At 34.8% G+C, this 20,211-nt stretch overlaps 1 protein-coding gene across 2 annotated transcripts in view; it reads left to right on the forward strand.

Moving 5' to 3' along the window:
• The window catches only part of LOC150095393 (suppressor of tumorigenicity 7 protein homolog), a 458,155-nt gene that overhangs the window by 39,562 nt on the left and 398,382 nt on the right, over nucleotides 1-20,211 (forward strand). For both annotated transcript variants that reach the window (XM_090410726.1, XM_090410727.1), the window contains exon 3: nucleotides 17,345-17,582. In XM_090410726.1, coding sequence (XP_090266852.1) covers nucleotides 17,345-17,582 — 238 coding nt within the window. The remainder of the gene's footprint in view (nucleotides 1-17,344; nucleotides 17,583-20,211) is intronic.

Genomic DNA, 20,211 nt, shown 5'->3' on the forward strand with positions numbered 1-20,211 from the left:
TTTTATTTGTTTCTGTGAGTGAAGTACATGATGTAATTTGCCCGGCCTTCTATCCATAGTATTTCTTTTTTTCTTCCAGGCTGTGTAGTAGGCAATCCTACAGTTGTAAGGCACTCTGTAGACTTTGAACCAAGAGTGTGGTGAGGCTGAACTTCTTGGATGGGGGGGGGGGGGAGAACAAGGGATTGCTAGCCACCTTTATTTGCAGTAGAGCAGAGGTCTTCAACCTTTCAGACAGTGCAGGCCACATTAAAAATTTCAGTGAATCCTGCCAGCCACTAAGCTATACTGCGGTATTTGGAATTGTAAGATGCTTTCCGCATCCACAAGGAACGCTGTGCATTTGATACTTTACATAAAATCCTATAAAAATAAACTCACCTTTAAGAGCATAGGTAGGAGTTGGGTTCATGATAAGTAAATACAATCAGTGCTTGAAAAAAGATAATTTAATGAAGAAAATCATTTTTTACAATGTCAATGGGCAACTTGGCAATGTTTTCCCTTGACCAGCTTGTCTATGTTGGCATCAGTGTTGGAAGTCGCTATGCGCAGCGTATTCTCGAGATGTTGGTCAGTAATCTGAGTTCTTGTCTTGTACTTCACATGCTTCATTCTGGAGAAGAACTGCTCACATAAGTATGTGCTTCCTAACAAAGCACACATCTTCAAAGCATGCCGGCGAAGATTGGGGAATGCATCCTCAGAAATGTAGTCTTTGTAAAATGTAAGCAAGAGCACATGGAATAATTTTTCTCTCAAAGAAGAGTTGTTTTGGAATTCAAGCAGCTCCATTTGTACTGAGCCTGACATTTCAGCACCATTGACACTGAATGGCATTGAAAATAAATCTAAAGAAGACAGTTGGTTGCAAAAATCACTAAACCTCTCTTTGAACTCACAACACGACTAATTTTGTAGCGTATTTATCAAGACAAACAGTTGGACTCAGGGAGAAACTGAAATTGAGTTGTCTTTTTTTGCGAGTTGTGCATCCCAAAGTTTGAGCTTGGCCACAAAAGCTTTGATGTGTTCAAACAGAGTGTGCACCAGTTGATCTTTGGATTGTAGCAGTGTATTTAGGTCATTCATATGCAATGAGATGTCTGTCATCCATTTCGGATCTTTAAATTCTGCAATCGGATTCCCCCTTTGTTTTGCATGAACCGCTGTATTTCGCTCCTTAAGTCAAAGACTCTTAAGAACCTTCCCTCTGCTCAACCAACGCACATAACACTTCACAATCACGCATCACTATAATAAAGCACATTGCTGTGATCCACTTTGCACTCTTGGGTCAAAAACTCTTGGAATTGACGATGATTCACTCCTCTTGCCCTAATAATGTTGATGACAGTCACAATATCCAATTCTCAAATCCAATAATTTTCGTGCACAAATTCTCGTGGTGGATTAAACAGTGGTAATGGATGAAATCTTTTCCTTCTAGTTCCGGTTTTTTCCGTAGCAGCTCAACAAACCCTTCATTCTTTCCCACCATAGCAGGGACACTGTTAATAATTGGTGGATTTTTATATATATAGAGATATTCATAGATATTATATCTTAATATTTAATCCTACCATAGAGATGATCTCTGTTTCTAACAATTATTTTTTTTTAATTCCGAGTGTACCTATATATTTTTATATGCACAAGGGTTCACTCCAATTGGTGCAATGATCTTAACTCTTTCAGAATCCAAATAATCACTGACTCAAGACCAAAATACAAAATAAATGCATTTTATAAAACAAAAACGATATATATACACTTCAAACAACTTTACATAACTAACTACAAATTTAATTGGATCCAAGGCCTTTTTTTAAATAAACTTACACTTTGTTTTCAAAATGACAAAATGTTCATAGCCAATTTGTCTCTCTGTCAAGGCCCTTTTCTGAAGATATATGATGCTATTCTTCATTTACACAGGATCCTTTTCATCACTCATGTAGCACACACAAAATCTTCCTGACTTAATTCTATCTCTTTTCTTCAGTAGAAATAATAGTCAGATCCAGCGTCCTTAATACAGATGAAACTTCCTATTCAGAGTTTTCTCGAACATTCCTTTAGAACGTAAATAGCAAATTCTTCTTTTATTCACCAAATGCTTATTGACAGTCTTAACTCTTCCAATTAAAAAAAAATTTGCAGTTCTACGATTTCCTTTTCGGAATCTACTATAAATCTTTCAATTAGTGTTTCCTCCAATATTCCGTTTAAAACGCATATAGCAATATTTTCTTTTATTTATCTACATACTTATTCCACATTAAAACTTAATAGTTCCATGATTCCTTTTTCGGAATATACTATTAATTTTCTTCCGACTGTCACATAAAAAACTTAAGTTCCTCTGAACCTAAATATCTGCCAGCCTGTGTTCTAAATTCCTTCCGAACGCTATCTTGTTTACTCTCTCGTTGCTTCGATACCGAACTTGTCAGCTGTCAATCACACATCAAACTTCTCGGCGAGCATGCGCACTCCATGGCAAATGAGAAACTAACTACTGTATAATGTCTGACACGATGTCTCCGTTAGCGACAAGAGAACGTCTTCATAAAACACAAAACTTTTGATAATTTTAAATTACAATAAAATTCTTGTAAGTAATACAAATATCAAATCTGGTAAGTACATCAATTTTTAACTGCTTTATATATCACTTTTGACAAAACAATTTCAATAACAGGCACATCGCAAGTACCGACAATGCATGTTATGAAAACAAAACTAATAAACATTTTAACATAAACAATTCGTAAAAATATTCAGAATTTTAATTATGATTATTTTTACATCAGTTTCATCTTTCTCTGAAAAATTTAAAAAAAAAAAATTTTTAAATATTTAACCTATATCTAAACAAAACTTTTAATGCTTATTCCTAGATCTTAAAAAATAACGTGATTCTTGCTGATCATTATTTACACTCTCAGAATCACTAGTTTCAGAATCATCTGATGCTAGAGATAATTTGGAATTTTCTTCTTTCAATTTACTATACTTACAAATCTCATTTCTATATTTTTCAAATATTTCATTTAAACTATTTGAATTATGCCCTAAATCTACAGAATCATCACTATCAGAATCAAATTTTACAGGTTTCTGAGATTCTTTATCCTTATTAACTAAATTAGAGGTATTTTCACATTCCTCTGGCTTACTTAACTCCAAATTAAATAACCTATGATATTCTGCTATAATTTCATCCATGTTAGAGTCAGTTTGATTATCTTGACTCTTACATTGTACATTATCTGAATTATGTACCTTGGGATTTCTAAAATTTTCTGCATTAGGTTTTATTTTACCAAAATTTAATTTTCTCCTTTGCTACATATTTGAATTATGAGTTTAAAACTATTCCCTTTCCTACTATTTGATTGTGAATGAGATGCACAATTAGTACTAGGAAAACAACACTTTCAATATTTTATTCATATTGTCTCCTAATGTAACTAAATTTCTACTCCCTAAAAAGTACCTTTTTAACCTATCAGAGTGTACACTTAAAATTTTACTACGATTTTTGACATCTTGAATCCTAAAATTCACAGGAGAAAATTTCTCTAAAATTCTAAATGAACCTAAAGCTTTCCTTCCTAATTTCCCAACTCTTTTTATACTAGATTTATCATCTAACAATACTAATCACCTGGTGCAAATGACTTATACTTTCTAAAACGATTTATATACTGCCTAGTTTTCTGAGAACTTAATCTACTTATTTCACCTATTAATCTGTGAGTAGTAGAAAATTTATCTACTACTGTTTCCAGATACTCATATATATCATTGTATCCTGTATTAGGAATGACTGAAACAAGTTCACTAGGAAAGATTGGATCAAAACCATATAAAGCAAAAGATGGTTTTTCTTTGATAGCAGAATGAAAAGCATATCTACATGCAAATAATGCTTGAGAAATATATGTGTCCCAATCATTCATTTTAGCGTTTGCCAGATTGGAAAGTATTTGCTTTATATTTCTATTCAGCCATTCACACATACCATTACACTGTGGGTGGTTAGGTGTTGTAAAAATCTTCCTAATGTTGAGTAATTTACATAACTGTAACAATAGTTCAGATGTGAAATTTGCTCCTTGATCTGAAAGTAAGGTCTGAGGAGATCCATATCTACAAATTATCATATTCAAAAACTTTCTTGCAATAGTCTTTGCAGTTTGATCCTTCATCGACACTGCTTCTGGAAATCTAGTTAGCATGTCTATGACTACTAGAATATACCTATTGCCTTTTTTAGTAAATGGTAGTGGACCTACTACATCAATAGCAACAGCCTGAAAAGGTCTAGTTGGAGTTGGAAATGGTTGTAATGGAGCTTTTCCTCTGAAAGGAGATCTTATTTGGCACTTATGGCATGATTTGACATATGTGAGTATGTCACTCTTCATACCTTTCCAGATGTCACGATCCTTTATTCTTTTCCAAGTGAATACAGGATCATCTTTCTGAGCTTGGACAATCTTATCCTTTTCCCAAATCTGTGAACTAGGTTCCTTATTCTTTAGAGTCTCAATATTGAACACTCGATCGTTATCATTAGTGTCTTGAAAAACTTCAGGAGACTGCGCTAATTTTCCTTTGTCACCTGATGTCCTGTCCAGACAATATTCTAGTCCACACAAGGACACTGTATTATTAACAAAATTACATGCAAAACCATGAAGTTTCAGAAAATCAATTCCAAATATTACTTGTACATTTGGATTTGAGGATTCTGGTGGAAGAACTATTAATGAATGACAAACTTTCAATGGAAAACATTTCAAATAAATGTTTCAATTCATTTGCTTATCAGCTAAAATTTCTGATTCAAATATATCCTTTAATTTAATTGGACAACTTAAAACTAAAATGTCATTTGGAATTAGAGATTTAATTTTGTTAAACATTTGGACTTAGAGATTTAATTTTGTTAAACAAGCTATAAGAAATGAGTGAGATATGTGCACCTGTGTCAAGTAAGATTTCACAAGGCACATCTTCAATAAATCTTTCTAGAACTGTCAAAGGATTACCTCTATTAGCATAAGGAGCTAACTCTACATCAAACTCTCTTAAGGTTAGAGCTGTCTTTAGCTTTACCCATGTCTAACGAGTAGTTTGACATTTCTGTCCTTGCCAGTATGATATTGGAATAATAATTATTTCCAGATTTTTCTTTATTCTCTGATTTCTTATGTTGAAAACAAGATTTTTTCCTAACATAAGTCTTTAGCAAAATGACCTGGTTTATTGCACCTAAAGCATTTTGGAACATATCTCCTATGAGATGCTTTATTCCTGTCAATACCATTAGATTTACAAGATAAAGATTGATTATCTGTAAGATTCTTGGATATTGTCAAATCAGATATCATTTTAAACAAAAGTTCCTGTCCTTGTACTATTGGTCTCTGTTGTCTTTCTATTTCTTCACTAAGAAATGTTTTCAGTTCCTCTAATTTTCTCAAATCATGTAATTGTTGTACCTTGGAATCAGATTCTGGAACATTTTCTGTTAGATTTACAGAAATTTCTTTAGACTGTTTCTTTTTATTAGCACCTTTTATTTTATGAAACTTTCCTTCTCTCACTTTATCTGCAGCCACAATGCTAGGAGAATGAGTTTCATTATATTGAAAAGAGTTCACCTGTTTATTGTTTGAGGAATGAAATATATCTCTAAGTCTCTCTTCCTTTTCTTTAACAAGTTCAAAACACTGTTCAAGATTTTTAGCCTTTTTCTTGTATGCGGTTTCTTTCAAATTATCTTTAAGGCCATGTCTAAATTGATTAAAGAGCAACCATTCTAAAGAGGATTTCTCTTCAGATGAAACACTAAATTCATGAGCAATGCTCCAAAGTCTGTGATAATATTCTGAAACAGACTCCCTATTACCTTGAATGCACTGATAAATTTTCCAAATGTTAGGCCCTAATTCTCTTACACTTGAAAATTCTGATATTAGCAAACTTTTAAAAGTTGCATAACTATCAATGTCTCTCAGTAAAGGAGATGTGTTTAAGAATGTTTTGGCTTTGCCCAACAATTTATTGCGAAATATAATCAACAAATGAAAATCTGATCATTTTCCTAAATCTCTAATTTTTTCTGCATATCTAAAAAAATTTCTCTATGCTTTCACTACTATCTCCTGAGAAAGTAGGTATTACTAAAGTTGGATTAATTAACCTAAAAAATTCCTCATCTTTAATTGAAGAAACTTCACTACTAATATTGCTATCTTCTGTAGCCATTTTACTTGAGTCAAAGTTTACTTTCTCGATTCTAAAATAGTTAAGTCATAACCAATCCTGTCATCGACTGTGCCATTGTTAATAATTGGTGTTATTTAAACAGGAAATTTTTAATCAATCTCTTTTTCTATAAATCATTTTTTTTTATTCCGAGCGTACCTATATATTTTTATATGCACAAGGGTTCACTTCAATTGGTGCAATGATCTTAACTTTCAGAATCCAAATAATCACTGACTCAAGACCAAAATACAAAATAAACACCTCCTCATCATCAAATTCCTGCCCTGTACCCTCAAGGGGTGTACAGGATATGATAATACTACATGAAAAATTTACTTCATTACTAACTTATCTACAATTTTCCTCCAAATCAGTCTGTTACTTGTCAAGACTCCAACATTATCAGATCTTATATTTCTATCGTCTAAGGCACTTTGTACCTTATCAATCCACCTATATCTTGGTCTTCCTCTGGGTCGTTTTGCTGACAACCTGGCAGAGAACACTTGTTTTGCCAATCTTTCTTCGCCCAGTCTGTTTAAGTGACCATACCACCTGAGATTAGCTCTGCTGACGCATTCCTGGATGTTGACAATGTCAAGTTCTTTCCTAATATCCTCGTTTTTAATGATATTGCCATTGATGCCATCTGTTCACGCCTATAATCTTTCTCAGGACTCATATCGGCGGTCTCTAGTCTTTGGTCAAGTGTTTTACTTCTGACCCAGTTCTCAGATCCATAAGTTAAAACTGGTTTGAACACTGTCTTGTATACAGCTAATTTAGTGTTCCGACTAATTTCTCTCGTATTCCATATGAATTTATTCAATTGACTTCCCACCATACCAGCTTTGCTAATTCTGTTGTCTATTTCTATATTTAATTTACCATCTTCAGTAAAAATCGTGCCTAAGTAAATGAAATGTTTTACTTGTTCCACAGGTTCTCCATTGACAACACAGTTGACATTTTCAATGATTCTGCCTATTTTCATTGTCTTTGTCTTTTTATTGCTGACCTTCATACCATATCTATTACAGCAGCTATTCAATTTAGTCAGAGAATCTTGCAGACTTGTAGCGGATTTATTTAGAAGTATAACATCATCCGCATAAAGCAAAGAGCTGACATTAACATCTCCAAATTTGATATCAAGTTTAATATCACTTTCCTTCATAATGTGGTCCATATAGATAATGAATAACAGAGGGGATAAGTACATCCTTGTCTCACACCAGATTTAACATTAAACCATCTTCCTGTACTTCCTTCAATTCTAACTGCTGACTTACAACTCGAATAAAGACTAAGTATTGCTTGATATAATGCCCCATTGACACCATATAACTGTAGTGTATTGAATAGCTTTTCTCTTGGCACCTTGTCATATGCTTTTCCAAATCGACAAAACTTAAATACAGATCTCTGTTGTATTCCCATACTTTCGCGACTATTTGTCGTAAAGTGATGATCTGATCCTGACAGCCTCTATTTGGCCTGAATCCAGCTTGTTCTTCATCAAGCTTTTCTTCCACAATTCTTCTCAACCATTTCTCAAGTATACTTGCATAGATCTTGCCAGGAACACGCAGTAGGGAAATACCTCTGTAATTCTCACGTTCAATTTTATTTCCCTTTTTATATATGGGTACTATGAGAGCTCTACTCCAATCATCAGGAATTTGTCCCTCTGTTCAGGCTTTCTGAACTATGCAGTGCAGCCACTGTAAGATTCTTATACCACCATACTTCAGCATTTCTGCTTGAATATCATCTACTCCTGCTGTCTTTCCACATTTCAAGCCTTTGATGGATTTTTCTGCTTCAAGTATGGATATGTATTCCTGACTGCATGCCTGGGCAGTGTTTTTTACCATTGTGCTGTCATCACTGCTTGTTTCATTTAGCAGTTTTTCAAAGTAATTACTCCATACTTCAAGGATATCTTTTTCTCCCATTTTCATGTCATCTTTATCATCTCTAACTCCTTTTACAGCACTATTTCCCTCATTCCTAAGCTTCTTCAACAACCTCCAGAATATATTGCCACATTCTTGATATTTATTTTCTATATTCTTGCCAAAGTCCTCCCATGACTTTTGTTTAGCTAGTTTTACACAGTGTTTAGCACTCTTGCATTTGTCTCTGTATTCTCTATGAGCACAAGCTGACTTATTTGCCAGGACCTTTTGATATGCTTTCTTCTTTTCCTTCATTGCCTCTTTAACTTCCTGTGTCCACCGTGGAGTTCTGATTTTTCTTTCCTTTCAGCTAACCTCATCACATGGCTGAATCAATCAGGGTTTTCTTCAAGGCTTGCCACTGAATCTCCAAATTTTGGTTCCTGTTCTCAAACTCTTTCATTTTTTCTTCAATAATCTTTGTGTATTTTAGTCTACAGTTCACTTCTGAGAGCTGCTCAACTTTTATTTGCTTTGAAACTTTCTTACCTTTTATTCTTTTAAATATGAAATTCAATTTTATCCTGCTCAAGACTAAATAGTGATCACTTCCAATTTTAAATCCTCTGTACACTCTGGTGTCCTGCACCAGGGAGAAAACATCACTATCAACAATAACATAGTCAATGAGACTTTTCTTATTCCTTGCCTCTTCTCTCCATGTGAATTTGTGCACATTTTTATGTTGGAACATGGTGTTAGTAATAAACAGTCCATGTCCTGAACAGAAATCTAAGAAGTATTTGCTATTATTATTAGCTTTGCTCTTTTCTCCAAATTTTCCCAAAATATTTTTGTATGTCTGACAATCATTTCCTACTCTGCTATTTAGATCCCCAACAAGGACAAACTTTTCCTTTTTCATTGTGTCAGTTGCTTTTTCTAAAGCCTCAAAAAATTCCTCCACTTCTACCTTAGTAGAACCTTCTGTGCAACCATAGGCATAAATAAGTCTCATTGTCCAGTTCCCCATTCTCATATTTGCCCTCATTACTCTACTTGAGACTGACTGCCATTCAAGAAGATTAGTCTCATATTTTGTGTTGAATACTACGGCTACTCCTTCTTTTCTTTGATTGTCATTGCCTGAATATAACATTTTGTATTTATTGCTCAGAAAGATCTCACCAGTTTTTGTCTTTTTTGTTTCAGTCACTCCTACTATGTCAATCTGGTACTTATCTAATTCCTCAGCTAGCTCCATTTCTTTGCCATTCAGGCTTCTTATATTGATGGTACCGATCTTTAACTCTGGTGATGTTGAATTGGGGTTTGTTTTCAGATTTGTTCCAGTAGCTGACTTTTCGCTGTTCGCTCTGGTTCCCTGGTGAAAACAATGGGGGCCTTGTTTAACCGGGAGATGCCCCAGCCGGCGTGAAATTTTGTCATGTCGTACCATCATTTTTTATTTTGGTTTAATCAGTAAGAATACAATTTGGTCGGCTAAATCCCAAATTGCTAGCTCATCCTCGGGCTGGCATCCTCAGCCCACAAACACATTTTATAAAACAATATCAATATATATACACTTCAAACAACTTTACATAACTAATTACAAATTTAATTGGATCCAAGGCCTTCTTTTAAATAAACTTACACTTAAGACTAAACACTTTGTTTTCAAAATGACAAAATGTTCATAGCCAATTTGTCTCTCTGTCAAGGCCCTTTTCTGAAGATATATGACGCTATTCTTTATTTACACAAGATCCCTTTCATCACTCATGCAGCACACATAAAATCTTCCTGACTTAATTTTGTCTCTTTTCTTCGGTAGAAATAATAGTCAGATCCAGCGTCCTTAATACAGATGAAACTTCCTAATCAGAGTTTTCTCGAACATTCCTTTAGAACGTAAATAGCAAATTCTTCTTTTATTCACCAAATGCTTATTGACAGTCTTAACTCTTCCAATTAAAAAAAAATTTGCAGTTCTACGATTTCCTTTTCGGAATCTACTATAAATCTTTCAATTAGTGTTTCCTCCAATATTCCGTTTAAAACGCATATAGCAATATTTTCTTTTATTTATCTACATACTTATTCCACATTAAAACTTAATAGTTCCATGATTCCTTTTTCGGAATATACTATTAATTTTCTTCCGACTGTCACATAAAAAACTTAAGTTCCTCTGAACCTAAATATCTGCCAGCCTGTGTTCTAAATTCCTTCCGAACGCTATCTTGTTTACTCTCTCATTGCTTCGATACCGAACTTGTCAGCTGTCAATCACACATCAAACTTCTCGGCGAGCATGCACACTCCATGGTAAACGAGAAACTAGCTACTGTATAATGTCTGACACGATGTCTCCGTTAGCGACAAGAGAATGTCTCCATAAAACACAACTTTTGATAATTTTAAATTACAATAAAATTCTTGTAAGTAATACAAATATCAAATCTGGTAAGTACATTAATTTTTAACTGCTTTATATATCACTTTTGACAAAATAATTTCAATAACGGGCACATCGCAAGTGCCGATAATTCGTGTTATGAAAACAAAACTAATAAACATTTTAACATAAACAATTCGTAAAAATATTCAGAATTTTAATTATGATTATTTTTACAACTCTTGGAATTGACGATGATTCAATCATGTTGCCCTAATAATGTTGATGACAGTCACAATAACTTTCATGACATTCTCAATCCAATAATTTTCGTGCACAAATTCTCGTGGTGGATTAAACAGTGGTAATGAATGAAATCTTTTTCCTCTAGTTCCGATTCTTTCCATAGCAGCTCAACAAACCCTTCATTCTTTCCCACCATAGCAGGGACACCATTACCTCACCCTCGAGGTTGGTTAAGCTGAAGTCGAAACGCTGGAGCGTTTTCTTGGTAGCTTCAAGAATATCAGTGCCTTTTGTCGTTTCCTTCATAGGTACGAGCGCTAGCAGTTCTTCTGTCACATTGAATTATTGATCAATGCCATGTACAAAGATAGTCAGTTGTGCTATATCCTTCACATTTGTGCTCTCATCTAAAACAAGTGAATATGACTTAAATTCGGACAACCATTTTTTAAAATTTCCTTCAATGACATTGGCAGGTTCTTCAACACGTCGTGCTACAGTTACCCCATACAAACTCGATTTTTTTAAACACGACCTTATTATATTTGGGCACAGAATATCCCCAGCAGCGATGGGACACTCTTTCACAAACTCGCTGTCCAAGAAGGCTTTTGATTTTTTAGCAATTTTTTCAGCTATTACCTAACTTACTTTGCTCTCTTCACGCTTCGCTCTCTTCCCTCTGTCTTTTAAACGTACCCTGCTGGCATTTTAAATCAATTTGGTTTCACTTTGTCCACATGAAGCTGCCCTTGAAGGTGAACTTAATTGGACGCATGCTTTGTCTCATAGTGTTATTTTGTATTGTATTCTTTTGATACTGACACTGACTCATGACAAATTAAACACACTGGCTTATCATCGATCGGCACAAAAAAGTACAAATTGGTCCACTTTTCATTAAAAACCTGACAAGAATCACTTGATTTACACTTTTTACTCGTAGATGCCATAGTGATGGAAGGTGAACCCAAAAAATGATCCAAAATGGCTGTGTAATGATTATTATTCACTGAATATGTCTCACACTAATGGAAAAAGTCTGGCAATTTAAAACCACATTAGGCTGTGGCTGACACGACAAACCTGCGTGCGCTTATACACGAATATCACAGTGTTCACGACTGACTGACTGCGGATGAGATCCTGTTGTATTTATATGAAAATAATGAAGTATCGAGAACCTTCGAGATGTATCTAGAATGCACTAGACAGCTCACTCGAATAAACTACTGCTTCAGCCATATACCTGCGACGTTAGTATTATTACTTAAGTACTGCTTGGCGCTGGTAGATGGTTGAAGAAGCATGTCTATTTAATATTTATTTTTATAGGATTTTATGTAAAGTATCAAATGCACAGTGTTCCTTGTGAATCTGGAAAGCTTCTTACAATTCTAAATATCGCAGTATAGCTTAGTGGCCTGCGGGCTTCATTGAAATTATTTTTTATTTAATCGTTTTTTAATGTTAAGTAGTTTTTTCAAAATGGCTGGTGGGCTATGGCTAAGAGCTCTGCAGGCCACGCATTGAAGACTCCTGCAGTCGAGGTACATTCCATAGTTTGAACTTACTTTCATTCTCTCTCTCTGTCTACAGTATGCACAGTCTGCTTTATGTATGTTAAACACGATAAAATTTATTATTATTATTATTACATCCTCCATACAGTCGGGAGACTCATCATGGAAGGTTTATTCAACTGACAACATATTTATCATATAGAATCTTAAAATAATGCGTTCCATTCACTGACAATTCTCCATGTAAAAAAATCTGCTCCTCACCACACTTTTACACAACTTCCAGGAATGACCTCTGGTTCTTTCTCTCTCACCATCTACTTGTTTTATAATTCCTTCTGGATTAATCCGATAAAATCCTCTCACTAACTTAAATGCCTATCATATCACCTGTCCTACTCCTGTCTACCAAACTGTCATCCACATTTCTTCAACCTCTCTCCATAGCCAGCATTCCAAAATCCCGATATTGACTTAGTCACTCATCTCTGGACCCTCTCCAATGTCACCACACCACATTGAAAGCCAGGTGACCAGATCTCAGCACAATAGTCCAAGTACAAATAGTCCAATGCCTTATGCAGTGGCACAACCACTTCTTTATCCTTACATGGTAGAGTACTTCTTATCATAGCAGCACTACAATGTGCAGCCTTTGCAACATTAGCAATATGTCCTCTAAACATCAGTCGTCAACCATCACTCCCAAATCTCTAATCTCATCCACTTCCTGCAGTATGACACCATTGATATAGTACACAGCCTTGCGTTTCTTTACTCCAAAATGCAACACTTTGCACTTATTGATATTAAAACTACAACCTGTGATATCATTCCATCATATCACAGGTTGTAATATGATGGAATGATATCACAGGTTGTTACCAATAATGAATGGGTAACATCTAATATTTCAGATGTTACCCATTCATTATTGGGCTCATATTCACATTCTTCAAGTTTCCCTTGCCAAGTTAATTAATATTTCTTTTCCTGTTTTCCAAAAGTTTTCAGCTTCATCTGTTTGAGTCCTATTTATTTCTTCAATTTTCCTAATGTAGCCTAATCTTATTTGGTCATTTTTTTTAACTTTTCCATGTGGAGTTTATTAATTCTATTTCTTTTATAGTTCACTTTGAATTTTATCCACATTATTGCAGAAAGGAGTTCATGGTCTGTATCCAGATCTAGGCTTTTCTAATATCCACTTCCTGCAGTATGACACCATTGATATAGTACACAGCCTTGCGTTTCTTTACTCCAAAATGCAACACTTTGCACTTATTGATATTAAAACTACAACCTGTGATATCATTCCATCATATCTCCACTTTTTTTTGCCTATCAACCAATCTTTGCAACCTACAAACCCTCACTCTATCCTTAAGGAAGCATTGCATAGACCACTTGCCTCCAAATCCTCCACCAATTCCTCATCCCCATGAAACCAGGAAAAACCTGGGCATAGTAATCCATATGTGGAGCCTTATGAAGAGGAATAACTTCCTTATGTCTACTTATTAGGGTGTTCTTCAATAGCCAAGCAATCCTATGAGCAACCTTGGCGACTTTAGCAGTATGCCCTCTGAACATCTGCTCTATCTACTACCCTCAAATCCTCAGCTTCATCTGTTTCATGGAGTACAGTTCCATCAATATGGTACACAGCTTGTAATTGATTTACCCCAAAATGCAAACTTTACATTTCTCCACATTAATAAACTGATACCCATTATCTTTTGCTCATACTGACAGCCTATTAAAATCATCCTGCAAGCTCACCACATCACCTTGATTAACTATCATTCTATCCAATTTTGCATCATTAACAAACAACTTCTTCAGATTGTTTCCTATATAAGTTATGTATAAATTAAATGGTAGTGATTCTCCCAGCACTGAGCCTTATAGCACACCAGTAGTCACCTTTATGCCTTATTTCTGCCCCTCCATATACCACTTCTTGATATCTATCCATCATCCACTCTTGTGTCATATAACGTGTTACATCCATTCCCATTTGCTCTAATTTGCATAACGGTTCATTGTAGTATTATCTCAAATGCTTTTGCAAAAATTTACAGCTGAATCATTGTTGTACTCATTCCTTTTATCCTACTGTGTTGTCACTCTGTTATAAAAAGTTAATAAATTACTAAGTCATGACTGACTTAAACAAAGCCATGTTGTCCCTCATAGGGTATCATGTTCTTATTCACCCATTCTTGAACTTTCTTTTTGACTAACTTTTCCAGTGCTTTTACTACCATTCCTGAGTAAAATAGGAATTATTTTGCCCTCTTTCCACTTTCTTGGAACTCTGCCAAAGCTGACTTAAAGAGTCTAGTTAGAGGCATTGTTAATTCCTTTTTGCATTCTCGTAAAATGCAAGCTAATAATCCATCTAATCATACATGGATGATATTCGTTTGTATAGTGGTCACTCAGTAACTCAACAATTTTATCTGTTTTTGTCACCTTGTCACTACCAACACTCATTAAGGTTAACTTTTTATAGTCATTCTTCCTTGTACTTGCCATGCAACAAACAAATTCTCCAGGATTTCTTTTAGCCTGCTCACTAATTTCTTCTTGTAATCTGATTTTGCCTTCCTAGCCATGCTGGTCATCTTTCTTGCCTAACTCTTGTATCGTTCATGAGCTTGCTGGTCACCTTATGTATTCTTCACAACATTTTTCTTTTCTCTGTTTTTTGCAGCTCACCAATTCCAAAAACTCCTTCCTCTTATGAAGAAGGAGTTTTTGGAATGTTAGTGCAATCTCATCAGAAGTTATAGGCATTAGTGAGACTTGGCTAACAGCAGATGATGTAGTTACAGGAATAGAATGTGACAGCTTAGTGTATAGAAGCTGTAGCAACTCTTTAGGACACCAAACACCTTTACTTCTTTAAGTGACTATCTTATTCAATAGTGTTGCATGAAAGACTAGATTCTGCATTTGTTGGTGATTCTCACACTCACTTGCCTCATGAATGCCTTCACACATGCTCTCACCTGCATCCACCCTAATTAAGTTTTTCTGATTTTTTGCTTCAGCACTCAATGAACATAGCTCTCTACAGACACATTGCACACAAAAACCATTCAGGCACTGTCAACATTACACAAATACTTCTTTCCATCAAACTCAGAACATAGATCCACAAACTCTACATCATTTCTTCTGCATAGCTTTCATATTGATTTGTTTGCTATCAACGTCCTCCTCCTCCTTAGTTTGCCTCAATCATAGCATGCCAGGAGACTTTCAGTCTTCACATTCTTGTTCTGCTTTTTCGTTTTAACTATTCTTTCGCATCTTTCCTCATAGAATACTTCTCATCTCTCATATCATCAGTGCCAACCAAGACATTTAGTTCTTTCACCTTACTTTTTTCTATCTGGGTGGCATCAGTAATATTATTAATTTTTGTGCCATAGAAACAAGATTTTGTCATGCTTGCATTAAGTGTTCCTCTGATCATAGTCTCCATACAAAATTTTCTCCTTACCTTGTTTCTCTTGTTTATTTACATGATGTCGATTTTTACCTTGGACCTCCTGCTTCTTTCTATTCTCCTGCTAAGCTCTTGCAGTCTTTCTCAAAATCTTTCTGTAGTTTTTCAATTTTGTGCTTTGTCCTGTGAATGATAACATGCAAGTATGCTTGTTATCATTTTTTTTTAAAGGTCCACTTCATTTTAACATAGAAATTAATATTGTTTCGTGTTTTCAGGAAGTATGCTTGGATACAGTTTTCAAATTGCAATCAAAATTCAAATTGGATAAGATTTCAAATTTGAAATTGCAGGTATAAAAATTTTAGTGGAATCTCCAAGACAGATTCTGAATACACCACACAGCCCATAATACTTTATTGCTATCTGTGTAATGGAAATTTCGTCTCGTCGATTGATCTTAATCGTATTTTGCCCTTTGATTGCAATTGAACATAAAGAATTAAAGGCAACCTTTATATTAATATGCTACTGCTGTTATATTTGTGCAAAATAAATGGATTTAGTTAATAGAGAATTGCATTTCATGTTTCATGAGGAAACAAGAATTAAATTAATATGAAATCTTCACTACTGAAATATATACATGCCATTTTGGTTGAATTTTTAATGAGACTTATTCTTTTTTACATAAGTTACTGTTTGCTGTATGGTAATACTTGCCATTGTTGTAGGACACCTTGTATATTTGTGTAACCTTCTTGAAATTTTGTTTATATGTAGATACTACACTGCTAAATTTTATATTAATTCATACATGTTGTATAATAATTCCTTTTGTCTATTTATGTATGACTGTAAACACATCTGTTATAATTTTAACTCTATGTAGATACTGCATTCCTTGGCTTGGTGTCTTATACACACATTTTGTTTATTTAACTTGTATTGTTGACAATTTCTGCAGAGGGCACAGCAACAATTCTGTTTCTATGTAGATGCTGCTTTGTGGAATCTAATTTTTGTACAGGCATATTGTTTATAATTTTCTTTAACTGCTTATGTATAGTTGTAACCTTAGTATGGCACAGTATGACCTTTATAGTTTTTGTGCCAAATAAACTATAAACCAACCCCCCCCCCCTTTATTTTTCTTATTTGTTTGTATGTTAAGTCACAAGATAGATTTTCAAAAAAATCAAGATTCTTGAAAAGAAAATATTCCCAAAAATTAAAAAAAAAAAAATAGAGTGGAAATTTACACAACAAAATCTTTACTGAACTTGATCTGGAAGAACACTTTTCAAGTTATTCTGGTACTGGACTGAAAAGAAATGTTTGAAGGCTGCATAGATAACATAAATAAATAAAAAATCTCTAATATTTATTCCCATTCTATCATTATACTTCTGCTCAGAATTTGCTGTTTTCTAAATTTTTCATGTGACTGAAATATCATGGCCATTGATTAAAAAAAAAAAACTCGCATTCAATCTATTTTGTAAAATGTATTAATACATTTCAGATATTTGAATGGTGGTACTTCAGAAAATATGGAACTTCATTCATTGAGCAGGTATCTCTTAACCATATTTCTCCTTGGCTTGGTGGTGGTGAAAATAATGGAGAAAATGGCAGTTCTTCAGGAAATGGCGGTAATGGAACTGGAACAGGAAATAATGGAAATGCTGGTAGTGGTGGAGGAGGAGGCGGAAGCAGTGGGACAAGCGGTGGGGGAAGTACAGGACAGCAGACAGCTCCTGGTAAGTTATATGATGTGCATAAATTGTAAATTTAATTTTATATGTTGCAAGTGTTTTTGTATTGAGTTAGTCAATTTTTCAAAGTCACTGCAAAGCATAAACTTATAATTTATAATAACAGTTGTTAAAATTTATAGTTATAACATAAATGTAACATCTTAGGTCTGTTTATAAACACTTATATGCAGTGTTGTGCCAGAGGCGTTTATTGCCAGAGGTTTAACAAGTGGCATGAGCCACTTGTTAAACCAACACTGGCAATAAACTATATAGAAATGGCATGTACTTCAGTTCACAATGGCTAGTGGCATTTGAGTGATAAGCTTGTTATATGGTGACATGGAAAATCCAGCCAGAGTACACTTATTTCAGCACCCTTTGTGCTTGCTTTCCCCTACACTCTTCCCTGTGTGGCAGGCTATGTAGGGATTCTCTGCTAGCAATTTTACAGGAGTATTACTTTTCAATAAACAACTTAATTTGCCTGGGCTACTTTTTCTTAATGTAATGACATCCCTATGCTTGGTGCCAGTTACATATTTTACAACTTTTAGAATTATGGCAACACTGTGTGGCAATTGTTCGAGTATATTCTGTGTGGTACTGTGGAAATGGCCTTTGCATCTGTAGTGCTAGGCTTTCTGAAGAAAGACTGTTTTAAGTTTGATTCTAGTTGCTGACTAAAGAAACCTTTCCTAAGCCTTTTTTTTTTTACCTATTTTGGAGTAAGTTGATCTATGGAACAAGTAAATGTGTTTTCATCTTCCGGAAACTTGGGTGTTTTATCCTGTAAACTCAAGAAAATTGAGCATAGAATTTGCACTATTTTAGAGAATAATATGTAGTGTTAGGGCCAACAAAATGGCAGCAGTTGTCTGCTGTACTCTCCTTCCTAGGTGCCAATTAAAATCACTGATAGTCTTGGACCGGCTATTCTGTGTTTGGCTAAGGTTGCTAAATGGCCTAGCTTACTCCCTTTGGGAAATAAAAGGTATTAGGAGATGTATATTTATTTTTCAGAAGCATCGTGAACCTAATAAGGTTATTACTGTAAGAGGCAGCAGCCTGGGCAAAATTAACTGGATGTTTGCTGATAAAGGAATTTGTTTGTACTTTTTTTTTTTTGGATGGAGTGGGAGGGTTAAATTCTCACTAAGAGAAAACCTGCCACATTTTTTAGCCAGTCTGTTGTTACCAGCACAGCCTTGCTTACAGCTAACACATGTAGAAAAAAAGAAATATAGAATTTGTTGAAAATCTGTAGTCCATATTGCATTGATTGAAATGTACATCAGGGAGAAAAGAGATCAGTAAGTACATGACTCATATCATATGATTCAAAACATGAATCATATGATATGAGTCACACAGCTTGTGCTTACTGTAAGGTTCCCATTCGTCCTGTTTTTCCCGGGACAGTCCCATTTTTTATAAAAATGTCCCGAGTTAATTCCAAAAGTACTGCTTTTTTAAGTATCCTTCAGGAAAAAATGGATAAATGGATTTTATCTTGTTTTTAATACCAATTTCTATTTATTTATTTATTCATATGGAGTTTCCTCCCTTTTCTCCCCCATCCCTATTGGGGCGAGTTGAGCCCCCTCATGGGGGGGGGGGTTAAGTATTTATGGCTGTAGATCCGTGTGTTCAGGGGGCCGGTTTGCCTGCTTGCAGGATTAAAAACCCCCGATAAACTGGAGGAAAAAAAACCTGCTGTCCACGCCCAAGACTGGCTGATTTGGCTATGGCTGAGGAAGATCCTTAAGCTCCTCATGTCGGCAATGGGAATCGAACACTAGTCACTCCTTCCCCAGGCATATGGTTGCGAAGCACAAAGCCACTAGGCTAGCCGTGCAGACACCAATTTCTATTACAATGTTGATAATAATAAATTTTATTTATTTATTATTTATAATAATAATCATTAGTATTATATATAATATAACTAACTAATAGTAATTAATGGTGATGTTCTTTTTTCCCATGCTTCTGTTATAGCAGTATCTTACCTGATCAGTACTTTGCGTGTTATAATTTTTATCGTTTCGACCCCTATAATGCCGAAACGTAAGTGCAGTATTAATGATAATATTAGAAGAGAATTTCCTTTCATTAAAGATGTAGATGAAAATGTGGAATGTACTTTATGTAACTGTAAATTTTGCATTTTGCATGGTGGTCGGTCAGACATAGTCAACCACGTGAAAACGAAAAAAGATAAAGCTGCTGTTTGAAGTAAGGCTTCCAACTGCAGTATAAGTAATTTTTTAATTGTGAAAACCAAGAGTGAAAGGGGGAAAAGAGTTATCACTGGCTATGCAGGAAGCAACCTTCGCGTATCACACAGCGGTGCATAACCACAGCTTTAACTCAATGGACTGCAAAACAACCATCGTGAAAGAAATTTTCAACGATAAATTCAGATGTTGTTAATGGTGCAATACGCCATTAGCGACAAAGCAGATTGAGGAAGAGTTAAAGAAGTTCGTTTTATATCAGTACTAATCACTTCATCAAACTACTTTGACATGAAATTAGTGCCTCTGGTCATTAGATACTATCATCCAGAAAAAGGTGTGAAGGTGAATGTGTTGGAGTTTGTTAATTTAGGTGGTGAAACTTCAGAACT

This window comes from Typopeltis vanoorti, chromosome 20 (genome assembly GCF_054136105.1).
Source record: "Typopeltis vanoorti isolate ZY-2024b chromosome 20, IOZ_Tvanoo_1.0, whole genome shotgun sequence".
Lineage (NCBI taxonomy): Eukaryota > Metazoa > Arthropoda > Arachnida > Uropygi > Thelyphonidae > Typopeltis > Typopeltis vanoorti.